The 11,531-nt window shown below is 57.5% G+C and overlaps 3 protein-coding genes across 6 annotated transcripts in view; all 3 read right to left on the reverse strand.

Annotated features, from left to right (window-relative positions):
- The window catches only part of MVP (major vault protein), a 29,366-nt gene extending 26,336 nt beyond the window's left edge, over positions 1-3,030 (reverse strand). The window contains exon 1 of the mRNA XM_003930086.4: positions 2,854-3,030. The gene's annotated coding sequence lies outside the window, so the exon portion shown is untranslated. The remainder of the gene's footprint in view (positions 1-2,853) is intronic.
- Positions 3,031-3,259: 229 nt separating this feature from the next.
- On the reverse strand, positions 3,260-6,926 carry PAGR1 (PAXIP1 associated glutamate rich protein 1). The gene is made up of 3 exons (XM_003930093.4): positions 5,912-6,926; positions 5,628-5,710; positions 3,260-3,750 (listed from the first exon to the last, which is right to left on the reverse strand). The coding sequence occupies exons 1-3, from the start codon at positions 6,391-6,393 to the stop codon at positions 3,551-3,553; spliced, it is 765 nt and encodes a 254-aa protein (XP_003930142.1). The 5' UTR covers positions 6,394-6,926; the 3' UTR covers positions 3,260-3,550.
- A 97-nt stretch (positions 6,927-7,023) lies between these two features.
- PRRT2 (proline rich transmembrane protein 2) lies at positions 7,024-10,824 on the reverse strand. 4 transcript variants are annotated; one of them, XM_003930091.4, is made up of 4 exons: positions 10,632-10,820; positions 8,989-9,932; positions 8,433-8,565; positions 7,024-8,272 (listed from the first exon to the last, which is right to left on the reverse strand). In XM_003930091.4, exons 2-4 carry the CDS (start codon positions 9,865-9,867, stop codon positions 8,262-8,264), a joined length of 1,023 nt encoding a protein of 340 aa, XP_003930140.1. In that variant the 5' UTR covers positions 9,868-9,932; positions 10,632-10,820; the 3' UTR covers positions 7,024-8,261. The 4 variants fall into 4 exon arrangements, with proteins under 4 accessions (XP_003930140.1, XP_074238118.1, XP_010338994.1 ...); XM_074382017.1 differs by having other exon boundaries at positions 10,604-10,820; XM_010340692.3 differs by having other exon boundaries at positions 7,024-8,565; positions 10,632-10,824.
- Positions 10,825-11,531: the final 707 nt, after the last annotated feature.

An 11,531-nucleotide genomic window follows, 5' to 3' on the forward strand; every position in this document is an offset into this window, starting at 1 on the left:
ATGAAAAATACTAGCTAGGTGTGGTGGCACACACCTGTGGTCCCTGCTGCTTTGGAGGCTGAGGTGGGAGGATTGCCTGTACCTGGAAGGTCAAGGCTGCAGTGAGCCATAAATGGAGCTCACAAGTGCACTCTAACCTGGGCAACAGAGTGCATGCACTCTCAATGAATTTTTTTTTTTTTTTTGAGACCATCTCAAAGAAAAAGAAAAAAAAAGTGACTGCTTTCTGAAATCAGAGGTATTAGAGGATAGAGGGTCTCTGATGCACAGTAGGACCTGGAAGGAGGATAAAGATCCGTTCCAGGCTTGGCATGGTAGCTGTAATCCCAGCACATTTGGAGGCTGAGGTGGGCAGATTGCCTGAGGTCAGGAGTTCGAGACCAGCCTGGCCAACGTGGTAAAACCCTGTCCCTACTAAAAATACAAAACGTTGGTTAGGTGTGGTAGTGGGCACCTGTAATCCCAGCTACTCAGGAGGCTGAGGCAGGAGAATTGCTTGAACCCAGGAGGCAGAGGTCGCAGTGAGCTGAGATTGTCCCACTGCACTCCAGCCTGGGCAACAGACTGAGACTCTTGTCTCAAAAACAAAAACACACAGCTCCAATTGCAGGCTGCTCGTCAAGGGCAGGGAACTGTACTTCTCCTCCAGCCCATTCCCTTACCCAGGTCCAAGCAGCCTCCTTTGTTCCCAGCCCCAGGGCTCTTGGTTCCGGCGATCCAGAGGTTGGAGGTTGGGTCGGTGACTCAGCCCTGTCCCCAGACCTCCCACAGCTTCAGGTTCAGGAAAAGGCAGGTAAAGTTTGGTATAAACAGGAACACAACTTCATGGAGTTTCTCCTCGCTGATTTAAGTTAAATATTCTAGTCTAGTTAGAGAATGAGTCACATGACTCAGGAATTACCAACAGCCTATTTCCACCCAGTGGCTTCCTGGTTTACCCGCTTTAGGGGATCATTAATGGAAATTGAGAATCTGTCTCACATAAATTGCCTTTTTAAAAAGCCACACAGTTTTAGGAACTTCTCTTCCCAAGGAAATCGTATCTGAGCTCCAGCCCAACTGGGCCACCTTGCGGGAGAGGAAACAGCCTGGTGGCCTTCAGGAGGTAAGGGGGAGACAGAACAGCTCAGCTAGCCCAGATTTTCCACTTGTTCTCCCTCCCCCCTATTCCTGCCAATTAACACCAGTCACTGGAGGCAAGAACCAACTGGATCAGATACGACCCACGAACCAAGCTTCAGAACCCCTCATCTACAGCAATATTTTCTAAACTTGCCTAATCGTAGGAGTGAGCTGGAATTTTTTTTTTTTTTTAAAGAAAAACCTAACCCCCCTTCCCCCCCACCCCACTAAACAGAGACGGAGGTCTCCCCATATTGCTCAGGCTGGTCTGCAACTCCTGGCCTCAAGCCATCCTCCCACCTGGGCCTCCCAAAGTGCTGGGATTACAGGCCTGAGTCACCATTCCCAGCCCTGGGCTGGAATTCTTAACCCCACTCCAGCTGCTTTTTGCAGGCCTCACTTCTGACCCACTGGGTCTAGGTTTCCGGGGGACAGCCTCTGGACCCTGTGTTCTAGGCAAACGCCCCCCCCCTCCCAAGTAACAGCTCTCACTTACTGTGAGCTTAATCTGTGTCAGGCCTCAATTAACTCATGTTATCCTCACAAGAGCCTGAAAGTTAAGAAACTTGCCCAAGAGCACGCAGTTATCAAAGGATGAAGCTGAAAGTCGGCTCTGGGCATCATGACTGCAGAGACTACGAACCAGGAGGGAGTGGCTTCTCAGGCAGAAACAGGAAGATTCTAAACCGAGAACAAGGACTCGAGGACTGGGGTGGGGCTGGGTACTTTCCCAGATGGTGCCAACGGCAGTTCAAAGGTGAATGTTTTCTATAACCCGGGCCAGTGCCCAGCCTCTGTTCCCCCAGAACCTGGGAGGGCAGCACCCAAGGTAACCTGAGCACCCTGTTACCTTGGAGCCCTCAGGCTGTCTCTGGGCCACCCACTCAAGGTGGCCTCCCTACCTGCTCGAGGCTACAGAGGGCTGTCTTGTCCAAACAGCCACACCCCAGGGCCAACCCAGTGCTCTGTGTGCCAAGGGAGTTTCTGGGAGAGCCACCTGACACCCCACGTGACAGCTAGCCTTTCCCCCATCACACAGGGGTCACCCAGGCAAGGAGCAGAGGACATGGGGGCCATCAGCCTGTCACCCCTACCCAAGGGACTGCTCTAAGATCCCCAGAATCTCAGCCTGGTGGGTACAACTAAGCATCCTCCCAAAAAGGGCAAGAACCTTGGTTTCCAAATTCTGTGCCTTCTGGAAATCACTCTAATGACTTCCGGAATGATCGGCTGAGGCCAACATCTGGCCCAGCCCTGCATGGGGCAGTAGGAAAGCTTCCTCTGTCAGAGTTAAGGGTCCTGAATGTGGACAGGTCACATTCTTAGGGCTCAAGGTGACAGGTCAGAGCCCAGGTCCCCAGGACAGTGCAGGTGAGTAGAGCAAGCACCAATCTAGCTCCGAGATGGGGTCTGAATGGACCCTGTGAGGTTGCCCACCTGACGTCTCATGTGAAACCCTGAATCAGAGGCCCGAGAGTTGCAGGGCAGTGGGGGACAGTGTCAGTGAGTAGTTAATCGACTTTTACTTAAAAACCCAGAAAACTCCAATTACTGGAAAGTGAAATCTCCCAAAGCAAAGCCACCACCCATCCTCCTTTCCCACTCTGATTCAGGTTTTCCCTGCCCCCCAGCAGAAGCAAGGCCCTTGTAAACAGGACAGGGTTAGAGAGCCTCAAGGGATACAAAGATCTGCCCGATTTGGGGTTTGGGGGGCCAGTACCGCGTACTCACATCTAGAAGTGGGGCTAGCTGCAACACACGCCTGAGATGGGGAACTCTCACCCAGCCCTGGGGATCACTTCCCGGCAGGCCAAGCCAGGCCTGGCCTGGCCCAGGGGTGGGGCTTGGGAGTTAAAGGGCCCTTGCAGCTGGTTCTCATTTTGTCCTCTGGGCTGTCTCTGCGGCAGCTGAAGGCACACCGAACCCTGCCCGCTAATCAGTTTCTGCTTGGAGCCAGCTGGTGGCACTGGGGTATGGCTGGGAGGGGCTGGAGAGCCCGAGACAAGGCAGGTGCTAACTGAGGGCGCCTCTGCCCATCTGGCTTTCATTTTCCAATCTGGGTGAATACAGTTCTGCCTCTCCCTTCAAGTGGGGCCAAACTATTGAGGCTCCGGCTATAATCACTCCTCTTAAGAGATGATAGCTCTGCATCTTTTATTTCAGACTCAGAAAATTCAGTCCCAGTCTCCAAATAGGTGTTCAGTAGAAAACATGCACACACACACACACACACACACACACACACACTTCCTTTCACACGCACACACACACTCTCTTTTTTCTCTCTCTTCCTCTTTCCTGCAACGTGCTGTTTGGGAGCTTGGGGTTTCTCTCTTCTTTCCAAGTTTCTCAGTGTCTCGGCTGGGGAAGGAGGGCCCAGGCTCCAGCAGGTACAGACGCTGCACCCTAGAGGCAGGAGCAGCAGGAGTCAGTATTTTCGCTGCCGAGGGAAGAGACTGCTCCCTGAAGATCGGAGTGGGGGGCTGGTGGGGCTGGTGTCCTCCGAGTCCAGGCTGAAGAGGTCCCTCCCAGTACGAAGGATCTGCTCCTCCAGCTTCTTGTGTCGCTTCATGTCAGAGAGCACCTTGTCCAGGCGGGCCTCCCGTTTCTGGCTCCGGGCTGAGCTTCCTGGAGAAGGGGAAGGTAAGATACATGGGAAGGATGGAGGCGGTGCGCACCAGACCTGCCTGAACTTCACTCATCACTTGGGGAGCTAGTTAAACATGCAGGTCCCCAGGCCTCCGTCTAGGATGACCTGAGGTTCAGGGTTGGCCCTCAGAAAGGGTGAGTGGCGAAGGTCTTGAATGACAGGATGGCATGAGCATTGTGAAAAGCAGGGAGGACCATATGGGGGAGGGGGGATGGCAAGGGTAAAGGCCCAGGACAAGAACAGAGTTCTGTTCAGAGAAGAGTGCAGAGAGCTGGCATTCTTGCTCTTCCCTGGCAAGACGGAATCCCTTGGAAAATTTTAAGTAGAAAAGTGACATGACTTATGGTCAGGCGCAGGGGCTCACGCTGTAATTTCAGCACTTGGGGAGGCTGAGGCGGGCAGATCACTTGAGGTCAGCAGTTCAAGACCAGCCTGGCAAACATAGCAAGACCCCATCTCTACTAAAAATTACAAAAATTAGCTAGGCGTGGTGGCATGTGCCTGTAATCCCAGCTGCTGAGCAGGCTGACGCAGGAGAATCAATTGAACCCAGGAGGTGAAAGCTGTAGTGGGCCGAGATCGTGCCACTGCACTCCAGTCTGAGTCTGGGTGAGAGACTTCGTCTCAAAAAAAAAAAAAAAAAAAAAAAAGTGACACGATTTATATTTTAAAATGATCATCTGAGTTGCAGAAACTGGAAGCGGAGAGCCCAGTTAGGAGCCACTGCAACTATCCAGGCAAAGATGGTGGCTTGAATGGGGATGTGGTGTTGAAAGTGGAGAGCAGCAGAGGTACTTGGAATGTACATTTTGTAGTAAGCAAGATTTGCTGTTGGTGTGAAAGTGCTGGTAAGAGACAGAAATCAAGAATGGCTCTAGGCTGGGTGCGGTGACTCATGCCTGTAATCTCAGCATTTTGGGAGACCCAGGCAGATGATCATTTGAGCCCAAGAGTTTGAGACCAACCAGTCTGGGCAACGTAGCAAGACCTTGTCTCTCCAAAAAAGAAAAGAAAAAGACATGACTCTGCGGGTAAATTCTAGAAAGGCCTGTGGGGTGGGAAATGGGGTCACTGGTGTGATTAAAGATGTACATGGTAGTAGAGGGATGTGAGTTACATAATATTGTAAGGCCAGGACCTGGACTTCTGGGAATGGGAAACATAATATAATTATTTGTAATTTTCCAGAATCAATGACTAGTTTTTTTGTGTGTGTGTTTTTAAGAAATTATCTGTAATTTTTTTTTTAAAACAGTCTCACTCCGTGGCCCAGGCTAGAGTGCAGCGGCGTGATCTCAGGTCACCGCAACCTCCACCTCCAAGTCTCAAGCAATTCTGCCTCTCCAGTAGCTGGGATTACAGGCGTTGGCTACCACAACCAACTAATTTTTTGTATTATAACAGTCTCTTAAAGGAAGACAAGGGGCTGGGCACAGTGGCTCACGCCTGTAATTCCAGCACTTTGGGAGGCGGAGGTGGGTGGATCACGAGGTCAGGAGTTAAGAGACCAGCCTGGCCAGCATGGTGAAACCCGGCGTGGTGGCTCGAGTCTGTAATCCCAACTACTTGGAGGCCGAGGCAGGAGAACTGCTTGAACCCAGAAGGTGGAGGTTGTAGTGAACTGAGATCGTGCCACTGCACTCTAGCCTGGGCGACAAGAGCAAGACTCTGTCTTAAAACAAAAAAAGGAAAACGAAGTTAGTAGTCTAAGTCATAAAGAGGGTACTACTGGTGAATGCTCTCTCCTGTGGCTGAAGTTATGTGGCACCTGAAGCAGCAAGCAAAGGCCTCTAGGGGAGCTGATCTGGCGTAACTGACACCCTTCACCTCCCCAACCTTCCCCTCTCCTTTGTACCTGGGGTGCGTCGCCGGTCAATCAGGGAGTCCTTCGGTGTCACTGGCTCATCATCAAAATCAAATTCCGTGGGCATGTGTGGTCTGGGACAGGTGAACAGAGTGGAGGGTGAGGGCGGTCCTCCCGGCCACCCACACGTGTGCTTCTCCCCTGCCCACTCCTCCTCCCTCGCTGGCTTCCCTCCCTCCGCTTTCCGGGATCCTGGGTCCCACATTTTCCCCTCCCTACTTCCTCCAGCCATCAGGGGAGCAGCCCCGGGACAAGGTGTACGGGTGTGCCTTTACTTTTCCTCTTCCTCTTCTTTGGCCTCCGGCTCCTCATCGGATCTCTCCTCTTCGCTCTGGGCCTCAGGCGTGGGCGGCCGGCGGGGCAGGATCTCGGCTTGCAGCTCCAGGGTACCGTGGGCAGCCAGCAGTTCATAGAGCCGCTGGATTTCGGAGGGCTGAGGCATCCAGGGCTGCCCATCCGCGGGCAGCTCCACCTCCTCGTCGCTGCAGGGCACACACCAGTCCTCGGAGTCCCCCTCGGCGGGCTCTTCCCCACTGGCACTGGGGACTTCTCCCTGCGCCTCCTCGCCCCCGGACCCCGCACGCTCGGTCTCCTCTCGGCCTCCTTCTCCCTCGTCCTCGGCCTTAGCGGCCGAGGCGGAGGGGCCTCCGGCATCCTCCACGGCCAGAGCCTGGAGGCCGGAGGTCACTTCCCCTTCTTCAGACAGAGGCGCCGCCGTGGTGGCCGCAGTGTCTTCATGGCCCCGGGCAAGGGACATAGGGCCCTAGGGCAGGGACCCCGCGACGACAGATGCTGGAGTCCGAAGCCAGGATCCCTCAGGGATCGGGCTCCCCGGGAGAGTTCGGGACCGTCTTCAGCTCATCAGGATCCCGCAGAGGACTCCGCGGCCACACCGCCCGTCCCCGGGAGGGGGCGCTCAGTCCCCGCCAAGGACCCCGCCCCAGGGATCGAGGTCCGGCCGGGGCCCCGCAGAAACCACTTTCCGAGCCCGAGAAGGGGAAGAGAAGGGCGGGCCACTCGTCCCGCTTCCACGTCGCCCCTCTCCACACCTGGACGCGGCGCCCTCTCTCCGGACCTCGCAGTTGTTGGCCGCGTCAATTCAGCGACCGTACGCACCTGGAGCTAAGACCCGCCTCCCGGGCTGCGCAGGGTCACAGTACGCAGGCGCACAGAAATGGCGCGGGAGGCACCGCTCCACTCAAGGATACTTGAAGAGGAAAGCGAGGGAAGGCTTGCACATGCGCGGGTAGGCGCGCAGGCTTCAGCCCATAGTAAAGATGGCCACCGGGACGGCGCATGCGCATATTACACAAAAAAAGGGTCTGCGGGAAGAGAGGCAGCACCGCCTCGCCGGCGGGACAAACACAGAAACCAACCGAGACTGGAGGCGAGTCTCATGCAGTCTCCGTTTATTGGTGTTTCAGACTCATGCAACATCCGGCATACAAAAAGGGATAAATCAATTTGATATATATATATATATTTTTAAAGAATTTTAGTTTCTTTTTCCCCCATACTTTTTTTTTTTTAAGGAAAAACAAACCAACCAACCCGCCAAATCTGAACCATGCTGTAGCTCGGTCCCCGCCTCCTCAGCGGGCTGTCGCGTGCAACAAACCTCCCCCGTCATCTTAGAAAATAATTATAGAGCTCCCCGCCCCGCCCTCGCTCCTGCCAGTGGGAGCTTTGGTCCTATTTTTTGGATCCTTTCGTTATGAAACACGTGAAGGAATCTACCCCGACACCTTCAAGAAAAACTCGCAGACTGGGGTTGAAAAGCCCAAGTGGGCGAGTCAACTCCAGCTGACCTGGGAAGGGTCAGCGCCTTGTCCCTCCCTTCTCCCCTGCGCGCGTTCGGAACCAGTGCTCGCCACCCTCGCCGAAGTCCCCACACGAGGCCCGGCTTGCCAGCTCTGCGACCTGCAAGGCACCCTTGGGTGTCTGAGCCTGGGCGGTCCCAGCGGAGAACAGTCGGAGCCCGGGGTTGGGGAGCCCTCTCCCAGCACTGCTCCCCACCCCCCAGCCTGATCTAAGTGCTGTCATTTTTGCAGAGGACACGGTGCGGGGAGGGTGGAGAAGAGGATGCCTGAGGGGAGATGAGGAGGCAGGAAGAGGAAGGGGGTGGGAAGTGGAGAGGGAAGGGGAGATGATAAAGAAGGGAAGGAAGAGAGGACTTGGGGGTGGAGAGGATGCCAAGACAATGAAAGTTGGGAGGAGGAGGCCAGGGTGGAGGTCCAGAGAACTGGAGAGGCTGGAAGTGCAGGGAGGCCAGCCGGGTGAGATGCAGGGAGGCTGAGAGCAAAGAGTTGGGGAGGTGTTCAGGGAGGTTTCCAGAGTGCAGGGAGGTTTCCAGAAGTGCAGGGATAGGGGGCCAGGAGGCTGGAGGGGATGCAGGCAGCAGTGCAGGGAGGTTGGAACCAGTGCAGGGATGAGGGAGGCCTACAGTTGGCAGAAGAGCCTGGCAAGATGCAGGAGCAGGACAGAAGCTGTAAACAAGGCCGCTCAGGCTCCCTTGGTCCTTAGGGGTGGGGGCCAGGGCCATCAGTTGGGCTCCCCCCAGGGGAGGGATGGGCCCAAGGCAGCTCCCAACAGGAAGAAAAGTCTTGGGATTCGGGGCAGAGCCCCTCACTTATACACTGTGGGAGAGGAGAGGGAAGGATAGGTTGGTGGGGGGGGACAAGGAGCGACAAAGGAGAGGTAAGGAGGACAGACAGGAGAGAGCAGGGGCAGGGGTTAGTAAAGCTGCCCTTGCCAACCCTTCCACTCCTCCCCTGCCTGTCCCAAGCCCCCACTCACCGCCTAAGTTGATGACGCAGGAAGCGATGATGATGAGGATTCCCCCCACCAGCGCCACGATGCTTAAGAGCTTGGCCACACGGCCCAGACGCTGGGCCCCATCCACGTCCCCCTGCTGCAGGCTGTTCCGGGACTGGGGTTAGGGTGAGGGGTGGAGGCACATGGCCAGGGTCAGGAGAAGCCAGCCCAGAAGGGATCAGGTGGAAAAGTCATCCAGAAGAGAGAGGCCAGCCCCATGGACGGAGGATAAGGGAGGAAGGGGGAGTGGGGGGGCGGGTGGAGGAAGGAGGAGAGGAGGGGCAGAGGAAGGAAGGCACAGGTCAGCAAGGCTGTGTGACATGTGTGTCTCCATATCCCTCCCACCCAAAGGGGCAGGGCAGTGGTGGCTCACAGGGTTAGGTCCTAGGGAGAGGCAAACAAAGGCCCTGGAATTGGGGAGGTGGGATCCATGCAAAGAGAAGGGAGGAAAGGCATGGTTACTCCTGGGCCTCTGTCCCAGCACTGGCGGGAAGCCGGGAGCCACAGCAGGCTTGGGCCAGGGTCCCATGGGGCTCACCATGACAGCATAAGCGAAGGCCACAATGTTGACAGGCCACATAGGGCAGAAGCAGGACAGGATGGCAAGGATGATGTAGTCCCGAGGTTTCTGGGTGCCTTCACCCCCCTCCACCCCAGGACCTGCCAGCTGGGAGCTGGGGTGGCGGCTCAGGCTACCTCGGGGAGATCCCGGATGCCCACTATGTGCTCTTCCCAGTCGATCCTCCTCAACCAGCTGCTGCAGTACTCGGGGGGGAGCCCCATTGGCTGGGGGGGATTTTTTGGACGGTGGTGAGTGAGGCTCAGGAGCTGGGCCCTCTTCCCCATCGCCAGCCTGCAGGGGCACCACTGCCCCATTCTCTTGCTTTTCCGCTACACTCTCAGACAGAATCTCAGGGGTGGGGTCTTCCTCGGTAGGGAGCTCCGGTTGAAGGTCTGGCTTGGGGGTGGGCTGGGAATCTGGCTGGGGGTCTGGCTGGGGAGCAGGCTCTGGGGCTGGCTCAGGTGGGGCTGCAGACTCAAGCCTGGACCCCTGGTCTTCAGTGGTCTCTTTGCTCACTTCTGGTTTGGACACTGTTTCTTGACATGGCTCTTTCGGGCTGCAGTTGGCCTTTGATTCCCCTCCTGGGCTGAAGCTGAGGTCTGCGCCCTGGGCTGTTTCTGAGGCCCCAGCTGGGATCTCTGTGGTTTCTGGAGCCAGCCCAGCCTTGGGCCCTGAGTCCACAGGGGCTGCAGTGGTGTCTGGGCCTGGCTTCGAGGCCTCTGGCTGGTCTGAGACCCCTGCTAGGACCTGGGGAGGGCCAGTTTCAGCTTCAGAACGGCTAGGCCCTTCGCCTGGAACCTGGGGACTCTCCTCAACCCCCTTCATTTCCGAGACCTCAGAGCTAGTGGTTGCCATCTTGAAATGGGAGAGGGGAGAGAACCCCTACAGGGAGGATGGACTAGCAGAGACAGCCGAGAACCCTGGAAGAGGAGAAGACAGGCTTCGGGTGAGGAGGGAGGAGGGCGCTCAGCACTGCAAGCCCAATGGGGCCACATTCCTGTCTCAGGGCCAGGCTTGCAATGCCTCTAGGGAAAGTAAGAAAAGTTGGGGTTTCCTTTGCCTTAGGGTGGGACATCCCTGGGGGTGGAGTGCTCCTACTCTAAGTCTTCCGCTTGGAGAGCCCTGGGGAAGATTAACCCTTTTGTAAACAGGACCTTCTCCATGGTCTCTCCCTGGGTCCATCCGACAAGATCCACACTCTCAGATCCCAGCCGATGCCCCAGCACCCCAAAATCAACGAGCTGTGCAAACACCCAACACTCCGACAGGCAGACTGGGCAGAGAACTCGACATTCGCATTCCACTCCCTCTGCATCCTCCCCTCCTCCCGGGGCGCCCAGGCGGTGCGGGTTTTCTAGCTGCGCGTTTAGGGCGAGGACGCCCCCGCCCCTCCCAGGATCTCCCCGAGGGAGCCTGACTTGGTTATCTCCTCCGGTCCCCTGTCAGCCCCTCTCCCGGGGCTTCCCTCGCCTTCGGTGGGTTGGCGCCTTCTCCCGATGGTTCAGCCCGCCCAGCACCACCACCAGCCCTCTAGACACCCGCATTCCCGTGCAGCCCGCCCGGCGTCGGCCGTCGGTCGGTCCACTCCTACCCGCAGCCTCAGTCTGCCCGGGTCTCACCTCGACGCCGGCCTCCGGACAACTCCCGCTGCCGCTGCTGGCTTTTACAGCAGCCGCAGCCCGGGAGGGAGCAAGTCAGTGAGGGAGGGAGGGAGGGAGGCGGCGGGTCTCCCTCCTCTCCCCTCCCTTGTGCTCATCCCCTCCTCTCCGGTCCCCTCCCCTGCGCTCCTCCGCCGCCGCCGCCGCGCGCCGCCCCCGCCCCTCGCGAGCCTCCGGCCCCTCCCGCCAGCCCAAAGGAGCCACGCGTTACCCAGGCAACCGGCCCGGGGACCACTCGCGCCCCCTCCCTGCCCCTTCCCACGCGCGCCTCCAGGCGGGGCGGCCTCCTTCCTAAGTCCCCGGCCCCTCCCGTCAACGGTCACCGGGATTCCTGGAAGAGTCGGGGGTTTGGGGGAAAACGGAGAGGGTTCTGCGAGGATACGGGACCAGTGAGGCAGGCAGGACCGGGTGGAGGTGCCCCTACGAGGAGGACAAGGAAGATGGGGCAAGACGCGGGGAGGCTGCAGAAGCCGCGCAGGGTGGGGTTTCGAGAGAACGGAGCCTGCAGAAAGCAGCAGCAGCAACGGGCGCTGGAAGGCTCAAAAAAGGGGCCCTGGAAAGGACGAAGCGGGGACAGGAAAGGGAATTCCAAGGGGCAGGGCAGAGGCTGCAGGGCCGGCCTGGAGGAGGGGGCAGGGCAGAGGAGCCCGTGTAAACACGGGGTGGCCCACGCCCAGGATGAGGGACAGGTGCAGCATTCATTCTGAACCTGGCAACAGCCACAGAGCTTGGGACTCCTCAGCCTTTCCGCAGCCCCATCACCCACCGTTGCCTCAGGGCTGTGACGGGAGCAAGGAGGGATGCGGCTGGGGGCTGAGTAGTGGCCACGGGTGTGGACAGAGGGCGGCATTCCAGTCTTGC

This window comes from Saimiri boliviensis, chromosome 12 (assembly GCF_048565385.1).
Source record: "Saimiri boliviensis isolate mSaiBol1 chromosome 12, mSaiBol1.pri, whole genome shotgun sequence".
Taxonomy (NCBI): Eukaryota; Metazoa; Chordata; class Mammalia; order Primates; family Cebidae; genus Saimiri; species Saimiri boliviensis.